The 19,210-nt window shown below is 39.0% G+C and overlaps 1 protein-coding gene across 1 annotated transcript in view; it reads right to left on the reverse strand.

The window, feature by feature from the left end:
- The window catches only part of LOC147155715 (partitioning defective 3 homolog), a 262,547-nt gene that overhangs the window by 157,924 nt on the left and 85,413 nt on the right, over window positions 1-19,210 (reverse strand). The window contains exons 4-5 of the mRNA XM_086065957.1: window positions 11,234-11,418; window positions 8,849-8,980 (exon numbers count right to left, since the gene is read on the reverse strand). Coding sequence (XP_085922083.1) covers window positions 8,849-8,980; window positions 11,234-11,418 — 317 coding nt within the window. The remainder of the gene's footprint in view (window positions 1-8,848; window positions 8,981-11,233; window positions 11,419-19,210) is intronic.

Below are 19,210 nucleotides of genomic sequence, written 5' to 3' on the forward strand. Positions count from 1 at the left end.
GAAATATGAGTAGCCCCAGTTAAGCCCCTCCAGCATTTTGATATTCTAAAACGGTGGTTCTTAACCTTGTTGGGGGTATTGGACCTCACCAAAAAATTATTAAACAGACACACAAAAAGAGAGTAGTATTTACTTGAAAAAGTAAAGTTTTTTCACTCAGAAATTCGAATTAAATTTTACAAGGAGAGTTTTGAGTACATTTTATCAGTTCATTTAAAACAACAACAAAAAAGCTACTTAGGTTCAGTCAACCTAGAACATTTAGATAAGAAAGGAAGACAGAAGAATTAGATTATTTTTACTCGCGAGGAGAACGGACAGAGATGTGTACAGATTACAATCTCCAGCCCGCTCTGAGGCACATTCCGCCGAATCCTCTCTTTTTAATAGAATGTCCCCTAGTTTACACACATGTTTCTGCTCTAAATGGGCGGGGGAACACAGCAGCAACATTCAAGTCATTGTGCAGATAATAATACAGACGTGTCTTTTTCCAGCGCTAAATGTTTCAACAGTCAAAGTTCAACAGTTCATCCGCTAAGTGTTTCAGCCACTATCTTGTGATACGGCAAAGTTCCTGTTTTGCAGTTGCAGGGGCATCCTTCCCACGGGGCTCTGCTCTCCTCACAGATAACTCCAACTCACATAATTCAAACAAGTTTATACAACTGAATAACTGCTTATAAGAGTAAATATTGGATAACTTACATACATTTATTTTAACACTACTCAACGGTTGAGGAACAAACCCACAACCTTCAGGTTGGAAGACAGCCACGCTACAACTTGATCCTGCTGTGGGTTAGTATATTGATGGTGTCAGGCGGAATCCTTGTTACTCCAAGAGACCAGCTTTTGGTCTCATTTTGGACACACCAGCAATCCTGTATCCACTATACAAACTGAACAAAAGGCATGGCTCAAGTGGTAGAGTGGCTGTCTGCCAAGTAGAAGATCATGAGTCCGTTCCTCAACACTTCAGCAAGCGTTTTTGTTTTTTAAATAAACTGGTAAAATGTACTCAAAGCTCTCCTTGTAAAATGTACTTAAAATTACTGAGTGGAAAAAATAGGTTTTTCAAATAAATAGTACTCAAGGCTGACTTTTGACCTCCGCCAAACCCCTGAGACTGACTCACCAAACCCCTGGGGTTCGTTCAAACCCAGGTTAAGAACCACTGTTGTACAGGATAGAATCTTCCATGCTGTGTCACCGTCAAAATCCCCTGCTGGATCTTGTATCACTCAAATCCAGACGAGTACTGTCATTAAAGCTAAATTAGCGACCAAAATGGCCTCCATGATTGGGTTAAGTCCCATCCTTTTTCCAACATCCTTAACCCTTCCGATATTGCTGGCTTATCGTACCACATCACCATTAAAACAACCAATATATAACAGTAACTCGACACTAAGTTATATTGATGTTAGCCAAAAGAAAGCCTTTTATGAGGATTAGCAAAGAGGAAAGCTGATCAGTGGATGAAAGGGTCATAATGATCAATTTACCCTGAACACAAGAATTTAGTGGTTGTCCAAGGATGTTCCCCATCACCTTTAATTATTGTGATTTAAGCTGATGGCCAATTCAGTGTGTTGTGTTGAAATAACATTTTCACAAATGTTCAACTGTTTTTACAAAGTTGGTTGACATCTCTTACTATATGTGAGCACTACTGTTAATTTTCATCAGCCATTTTAAAATTTAATCTCAGTTTTTTCTCATCCCATTTTTATTTAGTCAATTTTTGGTCAACTATAAAATAAAAATAGCATTTTAGTCCAAGAAAATATAATTTTATTTGTCTAGTTTCAGTCAACAAAAAATGTCAACATTTTAGTCAGGACAATAATTTTACCCGTGTATGTTTTTTGTCAGTAAATTATGTTGAACATTTAGTTTCATCTTTTTGATAAAAAAACTACTTTGGCAGCATGGCTCAGTGTGGTTATGGTTTCAAACCTGAGCCCTTGTGACCCTATCAAAGTGTCCTTAAGCAATATACTGAACCCCCCAGTGCATAAAACATAACATCCAAGCTTTGTTTGTGTAGTCGGAGACTCAAAGCTACAGTATATCAAATTAGCTTTATGCTTTGGCTACACCCCTCTGCAACCTCAACCAAATTAAAATCTGTCTGCATTTGATGTGGAAAGTGTGTCTGGCTTGCAAATGTTCTGATGAGGATTTACTTCAGGCAAATTACAGAGACAGACAGGTTCCTAATGCAGTTAAGATAATTAAATCAGAGATGTGAGGCTGCATTTGTCCACATCAGGGAACAGAATAGTGGCATGTAGATGGAAGGGAAGGTTAAAAGACAGACAGCAATGTTTGTGGAACATTTGCGAAAAGGACGCTTATCTTCCTCTCTAGCATCAATTCTCCAGTCCTTATGGTCTTGTGCAAAATCTTTGCATTTTTCTTCCCTGAGAGGCAATCTTGGTCTTTTGAATATAGCATCTGCAAGAGCCTGTTTTATATATCAGGTCTGGACTGATCTATCAATGACACAGTTATCTGTGCATTTGCCTACTGTCTTAGTAAATTGCACTATAATATCATTTGGCCAGCTAATCATGAGGGTTTAAATCAATCACCAGGTCAATAACAGAACCCTAAGCAGCCAGAGTGACCAAGACTCATCAATAATGGTGGCACACGACCTAAGCACTCTTGAACAGGAGAGCTTCTACACATGGAGAACCAAAACTGCCAAAATTAAAAATAAATAAATGACAAAATAAATAAGTAAATGCATTAATAAAAAATAAAAATGTATGTAAAAAATATCTATATATTTTTTTTTGTGCTGTCAAAGTTAATCACAAAAAATGATTGCATTAAACATGAATTAACGCAGATTAATCGCATTATCCATTGGCGTGACAATGGATGGCTACGTTTAAGGTTGCACAGGTTGTGTTTGAGCAATAAACATAATTACATGCATTAAAGTAAAGCATTTAATAAATGTTTGCGTATCACATTAATAATATTTGTTCATGTCAAAATATTGGGGTCATTGCAGTAAAAAATATTTTTGGGAAGACGTCCTTATAACATTAAATGTCAAAAGAATTAACACAAAACTTGGTGCTCTTAAAATTTGGCAGGAAAAATGTTAATTAGAAAGCCTTTTTTGTTAAGTGATTAATCGTGATTAATAAAAATTCTAAGAGGTGATTAATCTGATTAAAAATGTAATCGTTTGACAGCTCTAATATATATATATATTCCATTTATATTTATTTGTTTTATTATATTTTTATATCCGTTTTTATTTTCACTTTTATTCTTTTTTTTTTTAATTTTGTCATTTATTTATTTTTAATTTTGGCAGTTCGGCCCTCCATATGACAGAAAAATTTAGTTATCATTGCAGGGTTTTATGCAGAGCATGTATTACATTTAAAAGTGAATCAGTAGAGACTTATTTACATTCAAATAGCACTTCACATCAGTATAAAAGCCAGATTTAGGCTTTCTGATGTATGAAAGAAAACTTCTAAAAGCATATTATGTTTTTAGACACCTGACGGAGGTGACGGAGAGGTGATCTGAAGAGGTAATCCTATGGTGGTGAGGATGTTAGGAGCGGATGGACTCCTCTGAATCCAGAGTCTTTTAAAGTGCATTAAAAAGGGGCTTGGTGGTGCTTCTGGGAGATTAATCATAATTTTGAGCTTATTAAGAGGGAGGACAGTCTGCTTTCCACTGCTTAGAACATTGAATCCATCTTTTATGCTGTGAAGGTCAGTGAGCGTCAGTGAATCAGTGATGTTAATTTCAATGGGAGTGCACATAGTCGAGATATGAAATGTGGTTAATACATTTTCCTTCCACTGAATAAAAATCACACATCACTACACTGCCAAATTGCCAAGTGAACTCACAAATGTTACATCAAGTAATTATGTCAACAGTGAAAATAAAATGGAAGGTGAAAAACAGCATTTAATTCTAACTTTAACAATATTTTGACCTCAGTCCTAAAGTCACTGAACATCAGGATTTGATAAATGAGGGAGAGACCATGAGATGGCTCATGTTGAACAATGAATTATTGAAGAAAGTAAACCGATGGTACACATTTCAGCCGGTGATTATGGGGCTCAACAGTCTATTCCCCAGATCAATGTTTGCCGTCTTATTTGAGCAGGTGGCCGTAATGGAAGTGATGAGACTCAAAGGTGTGGTGGTCCTGCTATTGGGTTTTAATTGGAATCTGAGACTCGGATTAGAGAGGGACGTAAAGCCTTTCGGCCATGTCTGTTTTTTTTTTTTTAGATGGGGTTAAATGAAGAGATGTGTTTGGGTAATGAGGAGCCTGAGTCAAAAAGAAGTCCCCAAATCCTCTGACAGGGCCACAGCAATCTAGTGAGGTGAAGTGAAATGTGGGTCAAATGTTCTCCACAATCTGATATCAAGAGAAAATGTGAAGGGTTTAGGGCAAGGCTGCAGACGTTTTTTTTTGCTCCAAGAATCACAGATATGCATTGGCAGTGGATATGGGCAACCAGCAGCGTCCACCCAACTCGGGGATTGAACCCGGACTGCAACCAGTTTGGGAGCGCAGAGCGCAGAGCGCTGACCAGTGAGCTAAAAATATGGGCCGCTGACACAGCTCACAACTGTATTTTAAGGGACAGGAAGTGAGTTTTTTTCCTTTTAAAAAGAAAAAATATATAAAAAAAATTTAATATGAAGTGCTAGCGCTATTTTGCCGTGAATCGCGTGATAACTACAAGTACAAATTCTGTGGCAGGGAATGTGAACAAGCTCGTTGTATAATAAAGGTGGTCACTCCAAAAGTGTGAGGTCTCGGGTTCGAGTCCAGCTCTGTATTTTTATTTTATTTTTTTTACTACAATTTCTCGACAACAGCCTACATGCTCTGAGGGTTATGGTTAGGCTGGCAATCCTAGTAATTAATTGCAATAGTAGCCCAACTTTGGTGGCAAAACAAAAATGAAAAAAGACAGAAGGGGATGAAGTGAGGAAGAAACCACATCCAGTGCATGACCGTCCGGCGCCCGGCCAATCAGAAATGTTCACGGCAAAATAGCGTGAGCAGGATTGTTGCCGGTCACGGCAAAATATCCACTGCAATAACTAACAATAATAAAAACACACATACACAAAACATGCACTTCGACCCCCCGCCCCCCACCCACCCCCCCACAACCCTCCTCGCGGTCAACTTGGGAGCAATCTGCGGTCTACCAGTCAGCCGCGCTCGATAAGTTGGGCACTCCAGATTTAGGGTATAAAAAGGTAAGACGGAAAAATAAATAGGAAATACAATTCAAGTTAAAACGGTATCATCTCATGAATGACAAGTAATTTCTTGTTTGAAAATGAAACTATACTACAAATGAGCAAACAATTACATATACTGTATACTGAACTAAAAAATTGCTAAGTCAAAGTTTCATAACCCTAAAAGAGAAATAACTAGCCTGAACCTTTTTAACCGATGTGCTGCTTTTAATATCTTTACATGAAGATGACAACGTGGCAATTTCAATATCGCGATATTGCCGTTATCGTTACATCCCTATTGCCAATACAATGTCACAATAGAACATACCTGCACCCTTTTCAATTCATGTCATGGCTTCTTTCCAGATAATGTGAGCATGCAACGCTGTGACACTTTACGTTTATTTCCTTTCTCTTCAATTCATTGACAAATGTCATGCTATATCCACTATATGTTATTCCCATTTTGTAGGGAGAGGAATAAGTAACGGACTGCTAAAGATAGTATCTCAATCTATCTCTCTCAGATTCAATCTCTAGATACTTCCTTTCTATCCACTCTGTTGCAAAAAAAAGCACCTCATTTCGACCCATTCGCATCCAACTGTGACCACTTTTGTACTGCAGGCGATGCAAATGAAATGCGCCTTTCAGGTCACAATGGCGAGCCAGTCCCATCTCATGTTTCTCTTCGGCTTCATGAAATGGATGTTTATTGTCGGCCGGGGCCTTATTATATTTCTTCGGCAACTTAAAAGCATTTGCCCCCTAATGGGACCAATAAAAAAAAAAGTGAGGAAAGTATACTGGACCTCATTGAGTTGAAGTGGACCGATTTGACTCACTATGGAGAAAGGGATTGTGCGGTCATATCAAATAAGAAAATTTGAGAGACAACAAAAAAACTAAATACAATGTGATTTACTAACCCATTAAAACTAAATGAGTAAGGAATACTTTTACCAAATGCTAATTGTATTTATAGATGAGATCTGTTCACTGCTGTTAATGCTGGTTTGGATCCAGACAGGCACCCCACTTTTATTCCCCAAAGTCATTATTGTCTGCAACTAAGGTGCCCGGTCTCCCAATGATTTGTGGGTAATGAGCTGGCACCGCCCTGTTCAATTATTCTCATTGAGAAAGTGATTTCTCACTCCACGGGGCAAATCAGAGAAGCCGAACACATGAACTCTAATCAAGAATTAGTGCGTTAACAAGCAGCAGTGTGGAGAGGATTCTGCACCCAATGTAGCATTTGGATCGAAACAAGAGGGGGGGAGGCAAAAACAAGATAAGGGTATGGTAGGGTAAGGGTAACCTGAGGCCATATTGGCAATATCACTACAGAATGAACCTTAAGCTTTGTAGCTTTTGTAAGCCTCAACGCATCATACAATTCATGTTATCAATGGCGAGTTTGTGGAAGACCTGCTAATACCACCACTGATGACAACACCGAACTCCTAGAGTAGGCGTCTGCACAAAGTCAGGGAGAGTCTATCCTAAGAGCTGCACTGGAAGTAAAAAAAATGACAAAAATAATTGTATATGGTGACTTTTGGGACACCCTGTAGTCTCCTAGCTGTGGAATCATTTTACATGAGGCCAAAAGCAGCTTGCTTCTATGGCGTATTTGTGCATGTGCACCTGAACGGTTCAGATAATTGCATTGCATGCGGTTCCCATATATTTTACATAACTGGGGGCAGAAATATATTAAGGAGTAACCTTGGAAAAGTGTTTTGTTTTAGGCCGATGTATCTTCTCTAAATTGCTAACCACATTTTTTGTATCCTCACGTACTTTAACTGGACAGCTAACAAATATATATATTTATCATCATTATTCGGTAAGTCAAAGAATATTGAAAACACACATTTATATAAAATTAAGCATGGTTACTGCTCTGAACTGTTTACTTTATGCAAGTATTATGAGCACATACTAAACTACTGTGTAGTACGGAAGAGGATTAGGGCCAGTGAATATACAAAAAAAGGGTTGGCAGGATTCTCACTTTAATCTCAGAATTCTGACTTTAAAGTGAGAATTCTGATTTTGTGGCGTAGAGCTATGTATTGTTGGGGTAAATCAGAAAGTCAGAATTCTGAGATTAAAGTCAGAATGTTCACTTTAAAGTCACAATTCTGTAATTAAAGTCACAATTTTGACTTTAAAAGTGAGAATTCTGAATTTCATCTCAGAATGTTGAGAATAAATTCAGAATCCTGCCAATCTTTTTTTCTTTCTCTTCACTGGCCCTAATCCTCTTCCGTAGTACAATGATTAAGTTATTTGTGGTGTTTTAAATATAATATTGCCTTACAAGCTAGGAAGCAAAACAACAACATGGGGGAACGTCTGCAGAATCCAATTTGTGTTTGCTTGGAGAATCTTTGATGCTAAACTAGGGGGAGGGGGGGGGGGGGGGGGTGGGGGTAAACGTTGTGTTGCATTCAGTCATTTTCTGGCTTCCTGACATTGAAAAGAGAGAATTTTGTATTTTACATTTGACTTGATTATTTCTTCAGTTACCTTGCCACTGTGATTTCCTTCAAATGTTTCTCGACAATGTATCTCATTTCGACAACAACGAGAGGGATGTGCGGCCATTTTGCCACTTGCCGTCGACTGAAAATTACACCAAAGTGTACAAGATCAATATTGTGGACATTTTTCCTGACCCAACTAACTAACACTCATATGTCATTTCTTAAAGGTAAAGGAAGCTATGTGTCAAAAAATAAATAAAAACCCTCCTACAGAGCTCAGAGCAGGTTTCTGTGGTAAGGACAAAGTGAGGCTGTCAAGTCATTACACAAGGTGACCCCCTGAGGTCATTTCTATTCTGCTTACAGGTCTCTGTCACTTCTGATAACTTTCAAATAGAACACTTTCCTACCCAAATCGCCCACCCCAACAGATGGAGCAATAGAGGTACCGCTGGCTGTTAGAGAGACAATCGCAAAGTGCAGGCAGAACATGAAAGTGTGAAGTGAGGAGACAAGCATGCAAAGTCCAATAGTGCACGACTACTTTACAGATGCGATGGTGCATTGACCCATGTCGTTATCTCATGCTGCTACTTCACATATAAAGAAGGATTTAAAAAAAAAAATCAACTGATCAAATCAATGTCTTGATTTAAACCCAATAGAGCATGTATTTTGCAAAGGAGGAAAATCTGTCACAGTTTGGCTTTAGCCCCAGGTACTAGCTAGCAAGCTCCCCAGCTACCTCGTTTACCTGCTAGGGAGCTAGCTAGCTAGCTAGCACAAGCGGCTAAAGCCAAAGTGTGGCAGGGTTTTTAGGTGCTAGCTAGCGAGCTCCCTAGCTAGCTCGTTTACCTGATATTGAGCTAGCTAGCTAGCACAAGGGGCTAAAGCCAAACTGTGGCAAGGTTTTTACTTTCTGGACCTGGATTTGCCACCTCTGATTGAAGAGAGTACTCCCCAAAAGCAGCAATCATGAACATTAATGAATGTTCTTTCTAAAATGTAAATGTGATTTTGCAAAGAGCACTTTTAAAATCCATTATCTAAATATCTCACATTTTCCTATAATGACTACACCACCATACCTGTCGATCAAGCCATCGGTCCACCATTGGGTGGTTTGCACTTAGAGACGATCTGGTCATCTCTCTTTGAAACTGAGTGGTCCGGCCACTTGCATCTCGTGGAAGACTCCGGTAGGCATGGCCTCCCCTTCCCTTTAAAGAAATACATGGTTTATAACTCATAGAATTGAAATTAGTCGGTGGTGATTCGAATTGGGATTCTCCTGGGCGTGGATAAAGCAAACACTAATCATAATTTTTTAGATGCAGATCACAATGAATCTTGGCATTTTGTTGTAATCATTATCATTTGAAAGGAGAGTTCAATAGCCTAGGACAGACTGTCTCCCCAACAAACAAGTTTTAAAATAAGTGAATATTGGGCTTTGTAAAACAAAATGACCCATTTGGATCAAATTCTAATTTGTTTGACTATGGTGTGTGCTCCCCCCTTCAGGGGAAAAGTGTAATTACTCGTTTCTGGGCAACGGTCATCATAGAAAAAAAAATTTGAAACTTGAACTATGAAAAGACAGCTATGGGGTTTAACTCCAGTCAGATTCCTATTAATGTCACTAACTATAGCACTTGAGAAATGCCAAAGCAATTTAAACAAATACAAGTAATGTTTAAAAAAAAGAAAAAAAGAGCAGCAGAGAACATTAAAATAAGAACTGAAGCTATCTGAGAGAAATCCACAAAGTGCACCACTTTAAGCCTTAGAGTCAAATGTGGCATGACACGCCAGAGGAAACTGTGCAGACATCATTGTTAAACCTTAAACGTGACTATACTAAAATGAGTCTCTGACGACCACCTCACCATCTAATCTTTATTAACACAACACGTCATGAAACCAAAGAAGAGAAGTAGTCCTCCGTCAACAGAGCATTAGCGATCGTAAAATCAGACTCGCCCTGTTTTATATGCACGCTTCATTCTGGAACGTTATAGCTGATACATAGTATCTTTTAGCTACAAATTCAACAATAATTTATTGACTACATAACTTACTAACTGATTAACTTTCAACTATTCTTTACAAGACAAAAATAAAAAAAGGTTAATGTACTTCCCCAGATCTGTTTCTTGAGACCATCCCTTTGACTTCATACTTGGTTTGTGCTCTGACATGCACTGTCAACTGTGGGACCTTATATGGTCATGTGTGTGCCTTTTGAATTAATGTCCAATGAACTGGATTTAGCACAGCTGCACTCCAATTAAACGACGTCTCAAGGATGATCAGTGGAAACAGTTTGCACCTGAGCTTGATTTTGAGCTTGACGGCAAACGGAGACAGAAAAGCGATCGACCGAGGTTTTGTTGCTTGTGTTTCTTTCAGTCTTTCGGTGTGACACAGTCCAGAAAGGACAACTTCCTGACCAAATAAAAGGCTTAATAGCCATCTCCTCTCTCTTCACTCGGAAGTGTTGCGGCTCTGACAACTGGAGTGTCTTTAAAAAGGATTATCAGACGATGCGGCGAGGCGCACTAATCGCACAGAGGGTTGCTGTGTCACATCCTGTGTACTGAATTGTCATCTCGGTTTGAACTAAAGGTCTGTCTGCACCACGTGTGTGTGTATGTATGTGTGGCTAAATTGCACTATTGCATTATTATTCTTTTTAAAGACCCAGTGTGTTGTCCTTAGGGCCATCTAGTGGTCAAAGAATAGCATTGGAAACTTGCAGGAGGCTGAGAGAGACCACATTTTGCAGGCCTACATTTTGCGTGAGTAAACGAGCATTTCGGTAAGCGACGCCAAAAGACTGAGCGAGCCGGAAATTAGCCGGAGCAGCTAACAAGAGCGGCTAGCGTAAGCAGCTAGTAAAAACAAAAGTAAAAGCTAGTAAAAGCTTGCGAGAGCAAAGCAGAACGTGACAAGCGACTGGCCCCAATTTCCGGAAGTTAGTGACGACCACCTGCAGGCCCCAGCTCTGGAAGATAAACTGTGGTTGACCCATTGGATCTGACACTCAATGTAAGCCCCACCCAGGCTAACTATTCGTATTCGCGAAGTTGTCCTTTGGGCAGCCGTAGCAGGAAGATGGCGGCGAAACATGGCAGCGCTAGTAAGGTGAGACTACAGCCCTCCTGGCAAATCCTGGTCAAGAAAGTAAAAACCCTGCCACAGTTTGGCTTTAGCCCCAGGTGCTAGCTCCCTAGCTATCTCCCTAGGTGCTTGTTTATTTGCTAAGGAGCTAGCTAGCTAGCACAAGGGAGTAAAGTTGAACTGTGTTTCTAAAAAAAAGAAATTATGCGACACAACAAATTTTTGGGCATACTATTGACATAAACAGTAAGTTTTTGAAAATAATGAATTATTAGTTCACCATTAGATGGCGCTAGGGATCCCTGAATGTCTCTTTAAGCCAACAACTGTGACAAGTTTAGGGTGTTTACCTTTCGTTCAAGGCTGTTGGTGTCAAGGTTCGCGTGTGGATTGTGGCTAAATTTCTGGAAACCAGCAGTTGTGGACCAGCGACTTGGGTCCTTTCTGGACGGTTCTTCTTTACCAAGCAGGATTTCTCCAGCTGTAAGTCCAGCCAGGGATGGATCACTACTGCGACGGACATGGAGAGGCATGTCTGGTCAGGGAAAATGAGAGAAAAACAGCATGGCATAAGATACAGCAATTTCCACCTTAGCATCCACTAATGGAGCGTTACACACATGTATGGTAGGTTGTTAGATTCTATGGCAAAGCAGAACTGAGGATAGTTTCCCCACTCAATAACTGGTCTAATAAAACATTGTATAGGTAAGAAAAACTACATGAGAAATTCTGGGCAACGCACAATTACCACCATTCAACTTTTTGAGTCTTGAATCAAATCTTAAAAGGGAAGTCGACCCTCCAAAAAATACTTGGCAATAATGTGTGCTATGCATCCCCACTAGTCTAAATACGGAATTCTGGTTAATTTGGGGTTAGTGGATTATGAGTTAACTCATTAACCCATTTTTTACTGATGCAACCCCCTTCGCTCTCAGGTGTTTTACTGGATTTTGACTGATTTTGCAAGACCCACAGAATATTGTGTTCTATAAAACACATATATTTGTATATTTTTCCATTCTGCAGCAATTAGCATTAGAATATAGCAAAGTTTCAACATTATTCACAAACCTGTTGAAAACACTGTGAAAAAGAGCTTATTGCAATATAGCCCTGGTTGATCTCTTATACTCTGCTGCCACCTGCTGGCCATTTTTTGTAATAACTACATTTGCTTTAAGCGACCTCTTCATGTCAGAAGCTGCTCTAGTATGCTCTAGCATAAATAAATAAAACATTTAAAAAAACAACCGTATAAATACTGTTTTATACGTTTTCAAATTTGAATGAGATAAGTAGCAAAATCCAGCAGTTTTTATCAATATCAGAAGACCCTTATTTTGCCACTTGCTGTCGAGTAAAAATGACATCACAATAGCTCAGGTCTGAAGGTAATAACCAATCACAGCTCAGCTTTAAAAAAGCAAGTGATCTGTGATTGGTCGTTGCCTGAGCCCAGAGCAACTGTGATGTCATCTTCAGTCGGCTGGATTTTGCTTCATTACTCATATTCCACAAATGTAATATAAATCCGAATGTCATGTTTAGACTAGTGATGTCACATATAATATATTATTGTCAAGAAATTTTCAAGGTTGACTTCCACTTTAATAAAACAACTAGCAAAGGTCCAATCCTCACGAAACAGGAAACAGTTAAGTAGATCTGAAGATGTGTTGAGGTGAGAATCATCACGAAGCTCCCAAAATACCAGATGGATTTACTTTTTATCGTTCAAGCTGCCTGAGCAATATATCCATAATTATGCAAATAGTTTGGTAACCAGCTGTCATCAATCACTGGATCAGTGCATTGAGCATATGCTGATGCTAAGCTTCCATCTGATACGGCGCAGACAAGTCTTAGTGGTGGGAGCAACGCAGATTAATCTCGCCTTACGCTGTTCTGGAAAGCATGCATATTTAATAGTGTGACAAGAGAAGGGAGCTTTTAAAGACACTGTAAGTGATTACTGTGGCCGCCTCGAGTAACTGTGACAGTAATGAGACTGCAAAACGGTCTGTTTATCAAATGTCCGAGCTAAATGAATAGCAGTAGCTCTCAAACGCCACCAAACACGCCGCTTGCCGTACAACAAAAGAAAGGTTTTTCTCATGGCAATAGGTGGACCTTGAAGGTCATTTCTCAACTGAGTGCCATTGTCCTTGATCCTATTTAATCAAATATATTAATCCATCCCAGTGACATGCTTTTTTCCCCCAACTATAATAAATCTTGATAAGAGATGAAGGAAATGATGTTAGTCCATTGATTGAATCACTCGGCTTCCTTGCTAGTTATTTGTCCTTGTCCCCCCCCCCAATACATCCTTAATGGTCAAGCAAACTATTGTGATGTATGGCAGCCAACATGTTAAAGCGATCGCGTACAACGCCGCTGACTAATGTTTTATGTCCTGATCAGTCCATAGGGAGAGAAAATGCGTTAAGGAATGTGCTGATATCTGAACAGGGCAGCTGTTTCAGTCACAGAACATTAAACCGTTGTCCCCAGATTGCCAATGGGTTGGTGACTTGTTTCACTACATTTAATACATTTCACAGGAGTTTAAACAAGCAACTACCCCCAAAAAGATGGGAAGGTGCGTTAGCTCAACGATTAAATCTCAACGCACATTGAAGATGTTGTGTGAAAGAGTAACTTTGACAAAGAATGTGGATAAATCTCATTAGCATATGGGTAAAAATATCTCTTAAGTGCGCCTCAAAGACGCATGTATTGCTCCTTTGATGGGATCTGCCCTCTTAATGGCAGATCAGATCTGACTGGCCCCCGTATGAGTCCTAATTCAACGTGTGGATTTTAAATGGGTCATTTCAAGGAAATTTACTTTTTAATTGCTGCTTATACAAACAGCTGGGTCACTGGAGTGGCTGCCCACCCGTCATTTGTGGAAAAAAACTAATTAAGCATTTTGTTTTCTATCTAGTTCTTAAAAGGTAGGTAAGGTCAACAGAGTTGCAATGTTCGTCCATATTAACTCATTCACTCCCAGCCATTTTCACTGAAGCAACCTCCTTCGCTCTTGGGTGTTTTACTGGATTTTGACTGATTTTGCAAGGCCCACAGAATATTGTGCTGTATTGCTATAAAAACATGGAACCTAACAAAAGAAAGATTAGAGTGTCTTCTTTCATCAGGAACATTTTTTATATTTGTATCTGTTTTTGTTTTGCAGCAATTAGCATTAGAATATAGCTAAGTTTCATCATTATTCACAAACCTGTTGAAAACACTGGGGGAAAAGCTTGTTGCAACATGGCCCTGGCCCTCTTATACTGTGCTGCCACCTGCTGCCACCTGCTGGCCGTTTTTTGTAATAACACCATTGTTTTAAGCCACCTCTTTGTGTAGGAAGCTGCATCAAAGCCTTCTGTATGCTCTTGCATTTAAAAAAAAAAACACAATAAATGTATAAATATGTTTTAGGGAGTGAAGGACAAAGTATTAAAAAACGTATTTACACGTTTTTTGGGGTTTAAATGAGTTAACATTAGCAAATAGTGATACAAGTGTTAGCTTCTAATATTTGACAAAGACTCAAATGTTCATGACTAAATCCTGTATCATGATACACAAAATTTAGCGCGCCCCCCCCCCCCCCCCAAAAAAAAAGACGGCTAAGGTTTCTCTTTTCAAGAAGATGACCATATGAAAATCCGACTGCAAGGGTTTGGTCCAATATTTAATAACCAGCCAGATTCCTACTGAGTCAACCATCGATCCAGGCTGAAGAGTAATCCAGAAGGCTGGGGGTGGCGACGGGCTAATAAAAGGTGGCCTGATCCAGGAATTACGGCCAGGGCGCAGGTTCCACACACAATTTACCACAGGGGCGGGTCAGACTCTAAAGGGCTATCACCTCTTATTGGTTTGACCTTTACTATTTTCTCCCACCTTGTTTGGAGGAGGCATATATTAGAGAACACACAAACATCCTTCAGTACTGACCATTAAAGGCAGCTGAGTTCACTATTAAAATGATAAGTCACCCACGAGCTCAAATGTTTATACATACATTACAATTACATTCTTTCTCTCTCTGAGGGATTTGTGCATTTCTCTAGTGGCCTTTTTCCATGAGTTCACTTTTTAAACTGCTATGAATAAAAATACTAAGTGACTGTAGCTTTATGAAATCTCTAAATAGTATCTTCTTTTTTTTTGTCCTGGGTTACTTTGAATACATCAAGTCTGTGCCAGTTCAATACCTGAATAAATTATGGCTCTGAGCCTTTTGAACTCTCCCTCTCCAACCACTGACTACATATTGATGTCCCCTGTGTGAAGGGAGGGAGGATTTCCACTGAATAGATACTGACCCGAATCATCCACATGGGTACAAAAGGTTCCATTTTAGGTGGTTAGAGAGTGGAAAGAGGCCTGGACTGTGACAAGATGAAATGTGTTGAAAGGACACTCAAGGCCAAAATTAAGTCTAGAACATTATAGCTGTATATGTATATGTTTATATATATATATATATATATATATATATATATATATATATATATATATATATATATATATATATATATATATATATATTAGGGGTGTCACAATTAGCACGTGAATATCGAGTTACGCAGCAGTCGCATCCACTGCAGCTAATATATTCAGCGTTTAAAAAGCTGAAAGCTAGAATGGAGAAGCCATTTGGACTATGAAGCATATTCCCTGATTCTGCACTTGCAGTTAGCACAGACTATCAATGTAGCAACAGTTGCCTTTCATGACCTGAAGCGTATTAGATCCAGCAACCCCAGAAGTTAAGTCGTGCAGCACCAGTGGGGTTGTTCCTGGTTCGATTGCAGGAAAGCTGCGTCAGTGATAATAATTCGTATAATATTTAACATAATAAAGGCATTCAATGTTATACAAAGGAATTACTATAACACAATTTAGCAATAATGAATATAAAATAACTATTCTAGTCTAGTTGTAATTTAAAATGAATAAAATGGACAGGAGTCAGTGAGTTGCTTCATGCTCTAATTTATTTTTCTCTTAATTCCAAACCAAAAAAATGCACTGTTCAGTCACCAATATCCATCATGAAATGCGAATGCCACCTAGTGGCAGAAGAATTAGCTCAACAGAAATTGATAACTGAACTTGGCAACAACATTTTTATTGGGTAAACATATCTGTCCACTGTTATGTTATGAGAGTATTGAAAAAATAGATATTTTATTGAACATTTAAAAAAGACTTGAAATGTGTGATTAATTTGCAATTAATCTTCTAAATGGAGTTGTAGCATCGTTACGTTCATAGACAACATTTTCTAGACACCACAAACGAGTAGAAAATACACAGTGTAATGACCATAGGATCCTATCTCATCTCCCATCTCTGGTTGTGAGGGCCTCAAAACTGTGACCTTCAGCGTTTGCTCGGGCACCTTGCAGCTGAGTGCAAAGCCGCCGGAATAAAAACCGGCTCCTGTAGATCAGAGGCCGTGTTTCTCAGTCATATTGGCTGGATTGTGCCCTCCGGGTTGGGAGTGAAAGTCCTACCTCAAGTTGAAGAGTTCAGGTGTCAGAGTGAGGGTAGTGTCATGAGATCAGCAGACAAATTGGTGCAGCATATACAGCGATGCGGTTTCTCTATTAGTCTGTCGTGGTGAAGAAATAATTCAGCCAAATAGCGACACTTCAAAGTTACCAGCCAATCTATATTCGTATCGAGCTTTGGGTCGTGGCCAAAGGACGCCGACACAGTTATGACACAAATGTAGACGTTTTTTTTACATTCCAGTTAATTATCTGCGGCGGAAAGTCAAAGCTAGCAAAGAATATAAATATGAAGAGTTTGCAAACGATATGGACCGACAGGGAGGCACAACTTCTCACGTTTCCACACTGTTGCCGCTGTCAAAACAAATCAAGGACAAAATGACGTTTCTGCCGCATGCGGACTGAATTGAAATGCTAAAAGTTAACAACAAAGCAATGTGTTTCAGCTGTGTGCTTTCATCTCTACCAACTACTAAAAGAAACAGGTGCATTAAAGACACCCTTCATAACTTATTTGTATTTTGCTAGTTATTATGAGGGATTTACAATACTCTTAAGTTATATGATGAAACTAGTCAGAATCAGATGCTTATTAATACTTAGTCTATCATATCTGGCACAGAAAGTGACATTCTCTAAACGAAATTACGCATCAATACATTGGCAGGCTTTCTATTATTACACCTAAGTAAATACGGGCACTTGTGCCAGTTAAGATATGTAAATTTACCTCCGATAACAAAGCCCCCTGTGCATATTTGTCTTGCTTATCTAAACTGGCCGCCTTTGTTTTTCGCAATTTTCTATTCCATTTTCCAAATGAATACAACCAAAAATAAAAATGGGGTCAGCAGCTCAATTATAAGACCTCCAAACGGTCCGTCTAAAAAGCAAACAATCTTTAACGAATGCAAAAACATAGCAGAACTGTCAATATTGTCTCTACGCTACAGTATAGCGGGTACACCTGTGATTAAGAACCCCGGTTAGTCTATTTTCACCAAATATTACAGTTGTCTTCAGGTATATAAAGTATATCTAAAGTATAAAGTGAACAGCATATGTTGTTTCTAACCTTTATTATTACATCATACACTTTTTATTCTCCACACAACATAATACATCCGATTTACACAGTTCAAAACTTGCTTCAAAAATGTACGCCTTCCTGGGAATATATCGTCTGATTCCACGTTACTTGCGGTTTTCGCACGATTTAACGTTTAATATCAACCTTTCCCCATTGACTGACATTGAACTTTTTCTACGTCCCACTTTCCACTTTCCTAAACTGTAAATTGCAAATATATCCGTGGCAATTATGCTAAGTGATATACATGTATACCAACTGACTACCATATCAGGAAATGGATTATAACGTCACTGGAATAATTGAAGCACATGCATTCAAATCTTTGCAATCAGCTTTTCAGCATTCCCACTTTAGTTGACTTTATGTTTGCATTGTCAAATGCCTTAATCTTTAAAGGATACAAAAATAACCAAACTAATTCCAATGTTTTGCCCCTATAATATATACAATCGGTTATCTTCAGATGGGAATTAAGGCCTTTTCCAAATTTGGATCATTATATGGAGTTGATCACTACCAATGCAACCGCAATGTAAAACGTGAGGCCCGGAATAGTAACAGTCGGTAAAAGTGAATTGTTCACAGACTTGATGCCGTTATTGGAAGTAAGCGTTAACGCCAAATGTTCTTAAATGTTATTCTGAACTTTTTGTCTGATATTCCTCTTTTGATCTGAAACCCAAATCACTTCATGTACAAGAAAAATAACGGACTTGACCTTGCCGTTCTAAATCCTTGAGAAGGTGACTATATATGTCACCGAAGAACCCCTTGCAAAAGTTCTGTCCATGTTCAAAAATGTTCTTCCTGAGCAATCTGAATCTCACATACCCACACATTCAGGCATACACACACTAGAAATAATTGAAAAAAAATTACTCACACCGACCGGCTTGTTTCGTCACGCTAACATCAAAGTACGGTCAGTATTTTATTCTTCAAGTTTTGATTCTTGTCGCTTGAGACATTTTATTGCTCTGAACTCCCCTAGGGGACCATGACGGATGTGTGCGTCCAATACACAAGTTCTCCTACACACACACACACACGTACACATACGTACACACACTCAGTAAGTATATGCAGGGATATTTCATTTTACCCCGCAATCTCACAGTGCACATGAAATATGTGGTACTACTGTGCCCTGTTCAGACAGAGCGCAAAACAGGTTTAAAAAACAAAAAAAACTCATAACGTTTGTAATTGCGCAGCCTATTACAGAAGAAATGTGGGTCACAAATCTGCAGTTTTCCTTCCATTGTCATAATAAAAGACGAGAAACAAAACATTTGCATTGGTAACCTAATGAAGGTTGTTTACTGCACATTGTCAAATAACTCGCCTATAACTTACAAAAGGTTGCAACCAAACAATAAATCAAGAGGAGTCGTGTTTTAACGTGATCAAAGCTCTGATTGTGGGCCAAAGTAAGTGCCCTGGAAGTGGCCCTGTGAGTGGGAAGATAGGAATGTAGCGGGAAGGGATCGTCTCGGTTCTTTGTGGCGGGTTTGATGGAAAACAGGAGGATGAAAAGAAGCGGAATGTGAGACTTTAAAGTAGATGCAGCCAAGATGATTCATATCTCTGTTTTATAACATAAATTGAAGGCAATTTACGGAAAGCTGAGATTGACTATTGACATGCGATAAATAAAATGAGACGAGTTGAGGCAGCCAAACAGAGAA

The sequence above is a fragment of the Leptonotus elevatus genome, chromosome 21, assembly GCF_054856555.1.
Source record: "Leptonotus elevatus isolate MCC_2025b chromosome 21, RoL_Lele_1.0, whole genome shotgun sequence".
Taxonomy (NCBI): Eukaryota; Metazoa; Chordata; class Actinopteri; order Syngnathiformes; family Syngnathidae; genus Leptonotus; species Leptonotus elevatus.